At 43.3% G+C, this 16,253-nt stretch overlaps 1 protein-coding gene across 2 annotated transcripts in view; it reads left to right on the forward strand.

The window, feature by feature from the left end:
* The window catches only part of Supt3h (SPT3 homolog, SAGA and STAGA complex component), a 333,205-nt gene extending 327,267 nt beyond the window's left edge, over positions 1–5,938 (forward strand). The window contains exon 12 of one of the 2 annotated variants that reach the window (XM_021186140.2): positions 5,791–5,938. In XM_021186140.2, the coding sequence (XP_021041799.1) occupies positions 5,791–5,832 (42 nt within the window). In that variant the 3' untranslated portion in view covers positions 5,833–5,938. The remainder of the gene's footprint in view (positions 1–5,790) is intronic. The other variant, XM_021186139.2, reaches the window with a different exon arrangement.
* The last annotated feature ends 10,315 nt before the right edge of the window (positions 5,939–16,253 follow it).

A 16,253-nucleotide genomic window follows, 5' to 3' on the forward strand; every position in this document is an offset into this window, starting at 1 on the left:
TGTGTCCATTTCTCCTATAGCCTTTTCAGTACACTCATTGGTTAGCATCTGCTGTATGCTTCTTGGTGATACATAGTTCTAATCTATTGTAATCTGAGCAGATAGTATTATTGCAAGTTTTTTAACTTACTGGGACTTCATTCGTGACTCAAGGATCCAGGTGTAATAGTTCCTGGAGAATTTCCAAGTACTGATGAGAATGTGAATTCTGCCTTCTCAGTAAAAATGCTCTGTAAATATCTGTTAGGTCCATGTACTTTACAATATGATCCAACTAACATACTTCTCTGTGGACAAGGTGGAGAGACAGCTCAGTGACTAAGAGCACTTTCCGCCTATGCAGAAGACCTGGGGTTCAATTCTCAGCAGCCATATAGCAGCTCATAACCATCTATAACTCTTGTTCAGAGTGTTTAACACTTTCTCCTAGACTCAGAGGGCAGAAAGTGCATACAAGGCATATATACATACATACAAGCAAAACATTCATACACATAAAATATATTTTAAGTTTTTAGAGCTTTCATCTTCTGTCCATTGACAAAAATGGACTGGTGAATTCCCCAGCTAGTGTTGTACTAGAGTCTATCTCTTCCTTTGTGATTAATATTGCCCTTATATATTTGAGGGATGCCAGATTAGGTACATATTATTTAAATGGACAATTCTGGCTGAATTAATCCCTTTACCAATATACAAGGACCTTTTTTTTTTTAACTTTTGGCAGTATTCTTTTTAATTTAAAGTCTGATTTATTCTAATGATATAGCAACTCTTGCCAACTTGTTTCATTTTTTTGGTAAATCTTTTTCCAATCCTTAATCCTTACCAGTGAAGTGAATTTCCTGGAGGCGGTATAGAGTTGGCTCTTGTATTTTAATCCATTCATTATTCCCTGGCTTTTGGTTGATGAATTTAACCCATTTGTCATCATGAATATTATTGGTCAGCATGAAACTTCCCTATTTATTTATTTATTTATTTATTTATTTATTTATTTATTTATTTGGTTGTATTCTGGGTTTGGGGATTATAAATTGTTCTTCTCTAACCTTTCTAGTTATTTATGGTTGGGTGGTTTATGTCATACTGGTTTGATTCTCTGCTCTTCTATGTTCTACCACTGAACTTTGAATATTTGTAGTTTTTTTAAATTATTGCTGTTGTTTTAACGATTCCTTTTGTGTGTGTGTGTGTGTGTGTACACACGATGGTACATATGTACACTATTGCATGCAGTACTCTTGGAGGCCAGAAAGGACATCAGATCCCTAGAGCTGGAGTTACAGGTTATTGTGAGCTGCCTGACATGGGTGCTGGGAACTAAATGCAGGTCCTGTAAAAGAGCAGAGTGCCTTTTATCACTGAGCCATCTCTCCAGCCTCGAATATTAGTAGGTTCATGTGGTAGTTATAGCCCTTTTGTTATAGTGCATCCTTAAGTGCTTCTTGTAAGGCTGATCTGATAATGGTCAACTCCTAAAGTCTCCATTTCTGCAGATAATTTGGGTGGGTATAATATTCTTAGTTGACAGGGTTTTGATTTTTTCCACAGTGTTTTACATATGACATCCTACCCTCTTCTGAGGTACAGCGGTTCTCTTGTGTCCTGCTACAAGTGTGATGGGCTTTCTTTTTGATGTGGCTTGATGCTTTTCTCTGCTGAATGGCAGGTTCCTCTCGGTCGTGAACTTTTAGCCTTCTGCCTGATACAGTTGTGACTGAAAATCTATTTCCTTTCAATGCAGTCAGGGTGCTTTGAGCCGCTTGTATGTGGATGACCATATCTCTTTGAAGATTTGGGTCCTTTTCAGCTATTCCTTAGAGATAGGTTTAATGGTTCCATGTTCCTCACTTTATGAAACTCCTATAATACACTTCATAGTCCATAGTTTGTAGTCCATAGTGCAATACATATTTCACATAAGTGTATTCAATAAGCTCTGTGGGCTTTCTTCATCTGTTTTGCTTTGTTTTTTGAGCCAATTAAATTAATTCTAGAGTTCAGAAATCCTTTTTTCTGTTTATTCTTTTATGTAAGTTTTCTGCTTTAGCTTTAATCTCACTGATTAAAGTTTTAGCTCCAAATTTTCCAACAGTTCTCTTTCATAATTTTTGTGCTTTTGTAAATTTCTCATTCATAGGATTTATCTGTATGCATTTTCTCAATGAGTTTACTTAGGGCCATAAAATTGGCTGTTTTAGCAGCTCATTGTCGATTTCCTGTTAACGGGAATCTGTTGTGAGGCTTCCTGTTTCCTGTCATGTTATCAGCATCATACACTGACATATGTGCATCTGCCTTTACATTTGCCTCTCCCAGGTTTAATAGAACGTTGTGAAATTTGGTTTTGCTTTGTTTCTCACTTAAACAGGCACTCAGCTGCCAGTAAAATTGGTACTTGGGTGGTTGTTTATAATGAGTGCTATGAGTCTGGTTATAACGGAGCTCAAAACATCTGGGTCATCTCTTTGTCCTTGCTGTCATCCATAGTCTACACTATAACTATTCATAAAACATTTCATGGCTGTGGTTTTAAGACATAGCAATAAACTTAGGTTTCCAATGGTGTGTGTCTTCAGACTTTACAGAATCACAGCTTCTGGTACCAGGGCTTGTGGTAGCTGTTGGCATAGCTGTAATGGTGTGGAATTTGTACCTGGGGGAATCAAGAGAGACTCCAATATTTGGGATGTCAATATCCAGAGTCCCCAAGTCATAGTATATGAAGGACTCTCAAGATGGGTGTGGGAGGTACCACAGCTGTGTCCTCTGAAGCCGCAGAAAAGGATTGGACTTCCCCAAGTCCCATTGGAAACTACAAATAATGCTGGCATCTATGGGCTCAAGATTGTACAACACAAACAAGACCTACCCTAGGGCCTGCATATTTGGGGAATGTAACTAATAGCACTAGTATCCAGTCTCACAGAGCTATGGACCATTTCCTGGTCCCAAGTTCATCAGCTGTGGGAGAAATTGCCCCTAGGTCGCCCATGTCATGTGCAGGTAACATTTGGACTTATGGCACATGTATCTACATATATGGAAGTATGATGCATGGAGAACACTTTCACTAGACCCTACAGGCTGAGCACAATAGTCTCTGTGGCCTTGGTGTCTGCCCTACTAAAGCATAAGACATAGATGGGCTTGTCCTCAGGTTACATGGAGACAAGCTTAAGGACAAGACTGGAAACATTGGCAGCCACAGCTCTGCACCTGCAGACATGGATGTGACCTGCCTATGGCACCTAGGGACAGGCTGCAGGCTGGGCTGCTGACAGCTGCATTCCTGAAGCTGTGCAGTGAGCTAGAACTTCCTAAATCCCGATGGACAGATGCAGACAAAGCTGGGACTTTGCAACAACAGCCTCAGTCTCAATGCTGTTGGTTAAAAAGCAAGAGCCTCCCAGGACCCCACGGGGATGTCATTAGCTAGAATTCCCCACAAAGGGGAGGGAGAACCTGTCAAGACCATACCCAGAGGTTAGGCATGACCCCCTGGTTCAGGGATGGGGCTGCCCACCCATCTCCAAAATTTTAACCCAGAAATTACTCCTGTCTAATAGGACATACAGGAATAAAGAGTGGAACAGAGACTGAAGGAAAGGCCATCCAGAGACTGCCCCACCTGGAGATCCATCCCACATGCAGACAGCAAACCCAGACACTATTGTGGATGCCAAGCAGTGCTTGCTGACAGGAGCCTGATACAGCTGTCTCCTGAGAGGCTCTGCCAGAGCCTGACCAATACAGATGCAGATGCTCGCAGCCAACCATTGGACTGAGCACAGGCACCCCAATGGAGGAGTTAGGGGAAGGACTGAAGGATCTGAAGGGGCCTTATCTAGCATCAGTGGGAGAGGAGCCCTTGATCCTGTAAAGGCTTGATGCCCCAGTGTAGAGAAATGCCAAGGTGAAGAGGCAGGAATGGGTGGGGGAGCACCCTCACAGAAGCAGGGTAAGGGGGGATAAGATAGAGGGGTTGCAGAGGGGAAACCAGAAAAGGGGATAACATTTGAAATGTAAATAAATATCAATTTTTTTAATGGTCCAAATAGGTCCATAGGGAGTGGCACTATTAGGAGGTGTGGCCTTGTTGAAGTGGGTGTGACCTTGTTAGAGAAAGTATGTCACTGTGAGGGTGGGTTTTGAGGTTTCAGACGCTCAAGCTAGGACTAGTGTGGCATTCACTACTGCTGCCTGCAGATAAGATGTAGAAACTCTCAGTTCCTTCTCCAGTATCATGTCTGCCTGCATGCCACCATGTCTCCTACCATTACGATAACGGACTAAACCTTTTAACTGTAAGCCACCCCCAATTAAATATTTTCCTTTGTAAGATTAAAAAAAAAAAAGAAGACCTTAACTGGATGCCATGAAGCAAGCAAGCATAGACTCAGACTGTGACTGTCACTGGCTATGGCCCCTGAAGTCACAAGACCTGGAAGGACTGTCTTCTACCCAGTAAAAGACACAGCAGCCCAAGTCCTCTTATGGTATCAGGGCCTGGCTCCTGGCCCCCAAGGCACAATGTCGTCTAGCATTATGCTGCTGTTCCAGTTTAGGTTGTGGGGTGCAGGTTGGGAGACCCAAAATGAGTTCCTTCTTGGGCCAAAGCTGTACAAGAGTTGCTGGCACTTTCTCTTCCCTGCTCTCATCCCTGCCCTGGAGGGGGTGGAGGTGCATTTTGCTGTCTTCTTTTCTCTGGCTCCTTGCCGATTTTCAAAGTTTAGCTCACATCCTGGCACTTATGTGGCATAGCTGTGCACAGGGACCTCTGCTTAGCTGTCATGGTTGTCTGCCTGTGTGAATGCCCCCCCCCAAGGTGACCACTGCAGTAGAGAGATTGAGCTGGAAGTGACAGACTCCAAACTGCCCCAGGGGTGCTGGCTTGATAGGTCCTAATAGGTTTTTTACATTTTTCTAAATATGCATAAAAAATTGAAACTATGAATTAAAAGTGTGAGTGTGACTGTTGCCAGGTCAGTAGTGTGCAGCATGCCCAGGAGGGGTTTTCGTTTTCAGTCTGGCTTTTAGCCATGATCCTCTTTGCCACAAAGTAAGACTCCACACAGTCAGGAAAGGCCACCATTGGCCAGGTCTTCCCTCTCCAAAATGCAGACTCCTTAGCAGGAGACAAGGTGAGGTGTCACTTTCTTTACCTGGAATACATTGTGTTACTGCAGCCAGTGTCCAGTTTTGAAAGCCACAATTTATCCTGCCATGATCACCCATATGTCTGCCTCCAAGTACATCTACAGACGGGAGTTGTCCATACCTCCAGTCCTGTGCAGCAAGCCTCTGAGACTGCCATGCTGCAGAGGAAAAAAGGCCTCCCTTAGTGTCTGTTCCCACAGCCTTCCACTCCAGACTATAAATTAGGCCTGGGAAGACAGTAATGAGTCAGTAATTTATAGACTATTACAATGCTTAGTTAGAACAGACTGCGGAGCATGTTGAATAGAGAACACATGTTTCCAAAAGACAAACAGACCCAGCACAGCTCTTCCTTGGCTGAACCAACCCCAATCCATTAACAGGACAAAATGGGATGCCTTATTTTGCATATCACCCACTTCCCCAAAATAGACTCCCTAACCACTTGTTAACCACATTGACTTTAATAGACAGAATGGTCGCTATAGCTGTGCCACCAGAAATATTCATATTAAGTGTCCTATTAGCTCGTAGCCAGCAGTCTACAAAACAGGAAGAAAGCCTCTGCCTCCTCTCCTTGTTCAACTTGATGCGATAATTCATTGCAGATTTCTTTGTCTTTGACAGAGTGCCTACCGAAGGAGTGGGATGGCTTTCCTGGCCTGCTGAGGAGACCGTGGCCGTGCCTGCCTCCACGAAGAGGGAGTGGTTCACCGGGGTCATTCTTGCCTGTCCTGCCGGAAAATAAAATAGGATTTTATGTTCTCCTGCCCTAGGGAGTGGCCTGCTTTGTTTCTGACTCTCAACCGTCTGACTACAGCTCTTCCCCAGCCTCCTCAGCCTTGTTTACTGAATGGGCCATTGCCTAATTAATGGCAGGATGTTGGGGATGGTGTGTAGGTGGACAGAAATGCACATCACACAATTTTGGAGTTTGAATTTGGCACAGATTTGCTGCCCTCAGCTCCCAAGTCTTAAAAGCGGTGTTGTGCGTTTTTTTTTTCCCCCTCCAGTGTTTAGTCTGCCTTTTATATGATGCATTTTTATGATTCAGATTTGGGACAAAAGAGACAAAATTTAGATGAGTCAGTGTACCCTTCCCACTGACCCACCAACTGTGCTTTCCAACGCTGTTGATTCTCTCTGTGTGTGTTTTAGAAACATAGTTACTTTATAAATGTACACCCATCAGAGATTCTGCTGTTGAGACAAGCCACCTGTTCCCCTCCTCCCCCATCACCTCAGTCACTGAAGAGACCATCTTCAAGGGTGTGCGCGCACACACACACACTTTCCATGCCCTTTCTTAGCACAGTTAAAAATTGGGAGCACGAGGATCCTAATCCCTTCAGAGTTCTACCCCTGATGGGAATCCAGCACTGCTTGTTGGGAGCTGCCAAGCTGCCCCTCTGGCATCCATACTTTCTCTAGTAAATGAGGAAGTGTAATTCTTGGGAACAAACCAAAATATAGCAGATGCCCCGGCACAGCTCCTGATTAATATGAATCGAGCAGGAGGAAGTTATGTCTTTCATTCTGTAAGTGTTCCGGGGAAGAGAGAGAAGCAAGAGCAGAAGTTTCCTGTGCGAACAAACCGTCCTGAGCCTCAGTGTGCCGTGCCCTGATGTGCTGTGCCGTTCCCTGCTGTGGTTTACCTGATGTGTAGCAACTGTTTTCAGGAAAAAGAATGTACATGTTATAAAAAAAAATGCAGATATTTAATATCAAAAATTGCCGAGGGGTTCTGATGTTCCACCCATGCTTATTGAAAAGTATGATTATGCTTTTTCTTTTCATCGTCACTCTCATTGCCCTTGGCGTCCCTAATCATGGGAAATTATAGCCCTGCAGTAAGCATCCTTATGCTGGAAATGGCAAGCTTATTGTATTTGGTTTCCATCTGCCAGAAGATCTCAAAGTTTCAGGGGCTGAGATCTCCCATTGAAAACCCTTCTCTGCCTCGCATTATATATTTGAAAACTGCACCAGGTTAAAAAAAAAAAATGCAAGGTTTTCTTTTCCCCCTTCGTTTTCTTCTACCTAATCTCCTCATAGTCCCAGGAAAGGAAGACTCAGCGCACATTTCTCTCAGGAACACGACAGCTCTGTGTTTGTGTTGGTCTGCTGTATGTTTGTCTATCTTGAACTGTCTGACAGGTAATTATTTATAAAATCTGCTTTTACCCAGGGAGCTCACATAATCACTTTCGCTTTTCATCATCGTCCAGAAAGCTGAAGGTAAAAGGAAACAAGGTCTTTTGTGTCTTTCCTGAGCGAGCCAAGATGTGCCCATAGTCGCTCAATATTAATAGTTTTCATTTTTTTTCTCTTTCCTACACATGGGCTCTTCCCCCAGCCCATTAAACAAGACTAAATTTGAAGTACGACAAAATTTTATAGACAGTGATATAGATAAAATTTAGAAGAAAAATCTCACAAATGATACTTCCATAAACTATACCCTCAGATTAAAGTGTCACCTATTATCATGGTAGAGAAGGCAGCTGTGAGGGCCATTGGGAATTGTCACACACTTAGATGCAAACGAGCCTGGCCTAGACAAGCACATGACTCTCCTGGGTCACTCAGGGCAGGAAGAGGCCACAAATGAGAGTCTGTGATTCCCGGAGCCTTAACACACACTTTACCACCCTGGACTTATGAGAATGTCAGCCAGACACAACAGGGCTCTCATATTTATTCTGTACAATAGCATAAACTTATTTCTTAAAGATACTGATTATATACACAGCTAAAGTATAAATGTGGAATCGTAATAGTGAAATCTTTGAAGGGCTGTGCCAGTAAATGACACACTTTCTACACATAAGGCCCAACTCTCAATCAGGTAGCAATACGCAGACAGTTCCTGGGTGGGATTTTATTGTTGTTGTTAATCCCCTGTATTTTAGCAAACTTTAAAGTAAATAAACCCAAAAATAGTAAATAGCTTCTCTTCTGGAAAATTGATGTTGCCCCGTAGGTAAGGAAAATGAAAGCAGAAACCTTCTACTGCCTAAACTCACAAGTGTGACTTTCTGGAAATGCCCTTTTGAGGTCATGTCTTCACACATGATAATAGTTGCGATTCAAAAATAATGTTCCAGATTAAGGTTTTTATTTAAAAAAAAAACATCAGAAATGCAAATATTTTCAAATATACAGTGTATATAGATAGCTCCTGTGAGACTGTCTGGTCTTTGTTTTTAAAAAATAGTAAACAAACCGACTTCAATGTTTTACCTCATGGAAGATAAGTAAACTGGAGATATGAGCTCTGTCTGAAAGAAAACACGTTTATTTGTCTAGAAATTGTAAAGTTTGAACTTAAGAATATTTTTTCAATATAACACCCAAATTAGGCATTGCTTTCATATGAGACAGGGAAGCAGCACGGAGCATGGGCACTCTCATCTGCCTCCTGCAACTCAGGTAGAACCTTCCCAGGTCACATTTAAGTTCTCCCATCAACCATGTATACGTCCCATAAAATCTTTTACGGTTTCCTGTATGCTTTGGCTGAGCATTTCATAGTACATAAACACTTCCACAAATAGTGTAAGGGCAGTGACTAGAGTATGTCAAAGTGGCGCCCCTCCAGGAACCCGGGTCCCCAGCTATGTTCTATCTTGTTTGGAATCCAAGATCAGTGGTAAGGAGCAGGGACTCCAGCAGTTTCCATGGAATTGTGTTCACTAAGGGAAAGGCTCTCTCCAAGGGTGCCCAGCCAAGTTTAGGCAACAGAGCCATGCTGTGGAAGGTAGATGTCAATGTGATGTCACCCTGGAAAACGAAAATATCAAAAGGTCTGGTCTCTTAAAGTGAATCTCAAGTGTTGTGAGTGGGGTGGTGATACCATGGGGGGGCGGAGCATGGATTTAAAGTATGAAACAAAATATCAAGCATACAAGCTGTCCTAAGTCTTGGAAATTTTGGAATAGAAGCATAATTTAAAATGGTCAGTTCATCCACGGGAACAAGAACACCAACATATGAACTGCTGTGGCTCTGTGGAGAACTTGTTCATGCCCCTTTTCCTGCTCCTATGCACCCAGCTGTCACAAATCTCAGTGACACGGGGAAATAGAGTAGTGTCACTCTTCTCAGTGACACAGGGAAATAGACTAGTGTCACTCTTCTCAGTGACACTGAGAAGTAAAATAGGAAAAGACATAAAAGGGTGAGTGGAAAGGGCCAAAGCATAGTCATGCATATCTACCCGTCAGTGGGTTCATCAGTGCAGCACAATAGTCAGAGCAAGCCCCCATGAGCAGTGCTTCCTGGGCCCCTCCCTGAAGGGCTGCCACGCCCCGTGAAGTGCACACAGTGTGACCCACAGGCAGGAAAGGCGACTCAGGAACTTGGCAAGTTAAATGCTTTGTGAAGAGTGATCTAAAGTGGGACTGACATTTGTATCGCGTGCTTTGATCCCACTCTGAAGCAGTATTGAATATGCTAGAAACTTCTGGAAACACAATGAAGAGAGAAACCTTTCTCATACCAGAAATACTTCATTACAGGAAATTTTCACTGAAGCTCAAAACAGTCTTTATCTATGCATTATGTAAGCAATATAAAACAAAGTGTATAACAATGTAATTTAGAGAATGCCAACTCCTATATGACTATCTAGTGTAATGTGTATTAGGTCTAACAGAAGTGGGAGCATGGGTGCTGAGGCATAGGCTCAATGGAAAAAAAGCAAAAGGACCTAAATTCAGATCTCCAACACCTTCAGAAAAAGTCAGGTGGTTACCTGCCTATCCCAGTAACCAGGAGTGAAAGGGTGGAGACAGGAAGAATTCTGAGCTTTGCTGACTGCCAGCCAAGCCAAGAGAGACCTGCCTTAATAAGGCAGAGAATGATAGAGCAGTCTGCCCAGTGCCATCCTCTGCCACACACCCCAGTCACTCATACCTGCACATATGCATGTATGTGAATAAACATGCCACAGAAACAGAGGATCCTTACATAAACTGTGACAAAGAACACATCTTCTAAATTCTGGCTGTGTCCAGAAGACTGATTGTAAAGGCTACTATTGTATGCTTTCACACAAAGTATCCATGTTCCAGAATAAGCTCTGTGTTGTTCACATGTGCTTGCAGTCAGGGGTCAATGCCAGGGTTCAGATGGCAGTGTTCGGAGCATGCATGAATGGTTTTGAAGTATTTGTTCCTTAATTCTAATTGTGATGAGCCTAGTTTCTTAGTCTGGTGAGTATGCACGCATGCGTTTGAAGGATTTAACGTACAGCGATAAACAGGGAAATGGAAAGAAAGTGGCTGAGTGCAGTCTGAATTACAACAGCTCTCATCTATACTTAGCAACTTTTAAAATCCAACCCCAGGGGCTGGGAAGTGGCTCAGGGCTTAACACCAGCTGATCTTCCAGAGGAACTGTGTTCATTTCCCAGCACCCACATGGTGGCTCACAGCCTTCTGTTACTACAGTCCCAGGGTATCCAGTGCCCTCTTCTGGCCTCCACAGACAAGGAGCATGCATATGATGCAGATACCCATGCAAAGAGGCCTTTGACTGGCTTCCTCTAGCCACTTCATTTTCAAGAGTTAAGACAGCTTCCTGTGTGTTCGCTGACCATGCATCACTCCCCACTGGCCTCTATGTGTGCCACTCACCCAGGAAGTCCCCAGACAACAGCAAATATTGCTGTTGCTGGTTTGGTTTATGATGCCTCCATAGAACCTGTAGAGAGTCAAGGAGCCCCATTGCCACTAAGAAGTTTAGCACAGCATGAGCAGGGTCTGTGTGGCTGTCAATATCCATGGTCACAATATCACAGGAGTATGCCAGAGACAGAAGACCTGGGGGGTGGGGAGACTGTATGTTGAGGAGTTAGAAGACAACTCTAAACTATAGCCAAGTAGTTGTATCCACTCATAAAGAGCAGTAGAACATTCTGGACATCACTCAGGAAGTCAATATAGAGATTTTTTTTTTAAATCTAAAATGACCTAGCTATATAGCCTTCTGGTAATATCACAAATGGAACAAGTCAGCCTACCACAGAGATGTTTTACAGCCCAGGTTCTCATTGCCTTATTCACAAAAGCCAAGCTAGGGGACCATTGTATACACCCATCATCAAACGAATGGTCGGGGAAGATAAACACACAGATTTTACTAAGCTCTGAGGATAGTGAAATTTGCAGGAAAATGTGTGGAAACAAAGATCATCATAAGCAAAATAAGCCATGTTCAAAATAGCAAGTTTTCTCTTAGTACATGGATGATAGACAGACAGACAGATGGAACTCCTATGTACCCGTGCAGAAAGGAGGGAGCAAGTATGAGCCAGGCACAATAGTACATATGCGAGAAAATGCTCTACCGAATCCCATTATTATGTATACTAACCAGCTAATCAGACGGTTTTAAAAAGCCTCAGAAAGGTGAAATGGATCACACAGTCTTGTGGCAGCCTCTCAGGCCAGGCTGCAGAGCCAGTGTTCTGAGGCACATGGGCTCCAGGTGAGCCTCTCTTCTATACTTGGTGGGGAGGTGAGTGAAGTCTCAAAAGTTCTCCATTTGTATGGGGGAACAGCAGGACATTCTACCTGCCTCTTCTTTCCTGGGTTGTCAACATGATGCCCTGCTCTCCTTCCTAGCCCTTCCCGTTATTTCAGGCTTGGCAATGACATCTTCTGTTTTCACAAACTCTTTGAACCTGTTTCTTCCCCAGCCATCTGGGTGGGGCTACCAGTCATCTCTCCACTTGCCTTTAGCCTATCCCTGATAATTAGTTTCTTTTGGGCAAATCTTAAACTAACACTTCTCTTTCATCCCACGTGCACAGATTATACATAATAAACATCTGGTGTTTGCTGATATAAGTTCACGTACACTGAGCTTAGAAGCCTTTGAAAAAAGATTTACTTGGGGCTGGAGAGATGGCTCAAAGGTTAAGAGCCCTGGCTGTTCTTCCGGAGGTCCTGAGTCCTATTCCCAGCAACCACATGGTGGCTCACAACCACCTGTAATGAGATCTGATGTCCTCTTCTGGCCTGCAGGCATACATTCAGGAAGATTTGCTTAATCTACTGTTACTGCCTGCTTAACTTACTTGCCGGAAATCTCGTGAGCTGCAGAAGATCACACTTCTTTTTCCTTAAAGACGAATATAAGTTATTAGAGACCAACATGCCCTGGCCTCCTTACTGTCTCCCTGCTGTAACACGGCACCTGAGAAGGCAACTTAGGAAAGAAGGAATGATCTCCATTCACAGTCATGCCCAGAACGTATGCTGACGGCATTGTGAAGCAGCTGGTCACACTGTCCAAAGTCAGAGAACAGAGAGATGAAAGCCCGTTCTCAGCTGGATTCCTCTGATTTCTTCTTTCTTATTTAGTCAGGGACCCCATCCCCGTGGAATAGTGGGGCACACATTCATGGTATGTCTTCCTCAAACCTAGGCAGGCTAGCGTAGGGAACAGTGTTGTGATCTGGGACTCCACTTGGCTTGGGCTGTACATAAACCTCTCTTCTAACCATGCACTTGGCAGCCTAGCTCTCATACCCTAGTGTACTATGTGCATCTCTCTCCCTGGACATTATTGCACCTAACAACCTGTTAGCAACCTAGGACCTCTACCTGCCTTGAGATGCACACAATTCCTCCCTTCAAATAACTGAATAAATTTCTCTTCCCCTTAATGAGGCAGGATGGTTTATATTCAGTTCTATTCCCGATATAGTGGGTGAAGGGTAGGACAGCCAATTCAGCCTGACCTGGTTTCGGTGCATGCATAATATATTAAACTGTCATCTGAGTGCTTTTTGGGAGGATACACTTCCCATCTTATGCCTTTGCATAATTGGTAAGCATATGGTTAAAATCAGATACATTATGGGACAGGATATATACAGTACAGAGATGGCTATATAACTAAAAACTGCCAGTCAGAATACAGAACCATCTAAGCTATATCCCTTAGCCAAGCAGCTCCTTTCTTGAACCCCATAAAAGGACACTCCAAATGATTATCAGTATCCTTGAATATGCTCATTCGTGTGGCCTGCTGTCAGTCTTGACAGTATTTCTGATGTGTACCGTCCATTTGCATGGAATAAAGTTAACTTTTTGCTACTTCTGTTTAGTCCATGTGAGCTCTTATTTCAGTCTTATGAATAAGAAGCCAAGAACCTAGAAACATCTGTCCCAGCCCCAACCACTGGTGACAGAACCCCTCTGAAAACAGCTTTACAGATCCATATATGGATGCCTTGGTGTTTCTATTGCTGCGGTGAACACCACAATCAAAAACAACTTGGGAAGGAAACGGTCTATTTGGCTTCCACTTCCACAGCAAGGAAGTCAGGACAGGAACTCAAAAAAGGTAGGAACCTGAAGACAAGAGCTGATGCAGAGATCACAGAAGGGTGCTGCTTCCTGGCCATCTCCTTGCTCACCCTGCTTTCATATAGAACCCAGAACCACCTGCCCAGGGGTGGCACCATCCACAATGCGTCGGGCCCTCCTCCATCAATCACTAATTAAGGAAATGCATTAAAGACTTGCCTACAGTCCCTCCTTATGGACATAATTTCTCAATGAGTCTTCCTCCAATGACTCTAGCTTGTGTCAAGGAGACATAAAGTTAGCCAGCACAATGGGTGCTTGTCTTGTGGGTGATGCTAAGTCCAGTCAGGTTGACAATAAAAATGAATAAGTCCAGGTTCCATGCATCAGGATCCTCATGACCTTTGTGAGTAGGTCCCAGTGACTTGAATCTTGTTTGCTGAGGTGAAGGACTTAATAAAGGGACAGCCTCACGCATACTGCACTGCTGCAGGCTGGGGGACTTTGTGTACCATCTGAATCTGCACATGTTTAAAGAAGAATTGCACACTACTAAGACATTCTTCATTTATAGATGGTGCACCTTAGTAAGTGTCTCACTTCACCCGATAATTTACTATAAAGACAATGAGTATTTTAGGATGAGATTTCATTTACTAACAGTGACAGACCATGGCCACTGAACTGAACCAAATATTCAATCGTTCCTCACTAAAGAGTAACTTGCTATTAAAGTGTCTACATTCAGTCAGTCGTCAGTCAGTCAGTCAGTCAGTCAGTCAAAAACTCTTTAGCACGTATGCAAGCCACACAATATGGAGTATTACTTCATTTTGCATCCAGGACGCAAGCTGACTTGTGGAATTGCAGAATGAGAGTCATAGTACCACTTAGGTCATCGTCTCTATAGAGTAAATAAAAATGTGTTTGTCCAGACAGATCATCGTATTTTAAATAAAGCCATATGTGCCATTGTGCTTTATGTAATATACATTTATTTAAAGGTCATTGTGAGGTGGGCGATCACCTCATTGGTAACAGTACATGAATAATACTAAAGCCTCAGGTCCCATGGTGTGGTGGTACATGCCCCAACCCCAGTACTCAAGAGGCTGAGTAAAGACCAAAGATGTGAGCTGAGGCTCTGGCTCAGTGGGAAAATGTTTAATCTGCAAACCTCATGATTTGGGTTTGAGTTCCCCCAGAATCCCCTGCTATAAACTCAGTTTGCAGAACACACCTGGTGGTTCGCCACCATCTGTAACTCTAGTTCCAGAGGATTCAAAGCCCTCTTCTGAGCTCCATGCGTATCAGGCATGAATGCAATGCACAGAGATATATGCAGGCAAAATTCTCATACACATAAAAAATAATATTTTTAAAAGTCAGATGTCGTAATATATCTGTGCTCCCTGCACGTCTACAGGAACAGGGAGACAGAGACAGAATTCCGCATAGTGTGTGGGCCAGCTAGCCTGGCATACCCAGTGGCAAACAAGATCCCCTGCTTTGTATATGGAAGAAAGCAAGAACACCCTCGGTTGTCCTGGGGCATGTGGGCAACTCCAATCCTAAACACACTCTCTGCATTCTTGGCAACCCTGGGCTACATATGGCCATGTCTGAGAAGGAGAGCCAAGCAATTTCTTAAATAGTTTCCCAGCACACAGTGAGCGGAACCATTGCCTTTAAGTCCCTGTGGTGGCTGCCAGTGTCGCCTCAGCGCTCCAATAGTACTGACTAGTGTTTGTCCTCCAAAAGCTTTGGACTACCTTAATTTGGATGCAAGAGTAATTTCTTTTTATATTGACATAAAGTATCACCTGAACTCTCTTCATGTCTTATTTTGGAAGAAATTTATGACATTTTTAACTTTAGGAAGTTTTGCTTTTCCTGATATTTTATTACTTTGCATGTTTGAAACATTTCAATCCCAGACAATAAATATTATGTGATTATTGTTTTCATATGAACAGGCTATTTCCTCCCGAATTTTCTAACCCCCTTTTCCCAGCTTATGATACTAAAAATTTATTAGTAACAGCTTTCCCAGAATCACAGACAGTGGAAATGGAAGGGCAGCGGGGGAGAGAGAAGAGAGCCAGGGTAAAAGTACACAGAGGTGTGTGGTTTCCTTCCTGATGAGTCTCCGTTTTTCTTGTTCAGTTGCAATGAAGGTTATATTTATTCTATAAATCATTTTTATGATCTGTCATAACCAGTTGTCCTAGTCAATGGCATTCTTACATCATTATTGGGAAGCAGAATGAATCTCAACAAACCAGATGATGTTAGCACACCACAAGTCTTCGTGGTTTGAAAGCATTCGCCCTTAAAAGCTCCCTCATGAGTCCCTCAGCTTCAGGGTTTAGAACAAGGAGCACTTCTTCTGAAAGACCTCTCTGGACACTCTTTAAAATACTGAAATGCCAACCTCTGGCCCAGAATGCCACATTTCTCATTCAGGTTCCTTCTGCATGCTAACCCTTACCATCTTCTAACAAACCATTTTCACCGATTTATTTTCCGGTCTCCTTCATGTAGAATGTAGGCTCTGCAATCAACAGCCAAAGTCTGCTCTGTCCATCGCTGTATCCGACTACGCAGAACTGTACCTGGCACCATAATAGGTGTCCAGTCAGCACTGGCTAAACAAATGAGAGACTGTTCAGGACTTACTTCTGCAAAGCCTTGCAAATCCATCGCCATTCGGTCTCAACTCCCAACAGCAACCCTCCGCCAAGCTCCTGACCTTCTTAACTGTGTCTG

This window comes from Mus caroli, chromosome 17 (genome assembly GCF_900094665.2).
Source record: "Mus caroli chromosome 17, CAROLI_EIJ_v1.1, whole genome shotgun sequence".
Classification (NCBI taxonomy): domain Eukaryota; kingdom Metazoa; phylum Chordata; class Mammalia; order Rodentia; family Muridae; genus Mus; species Mus caroli.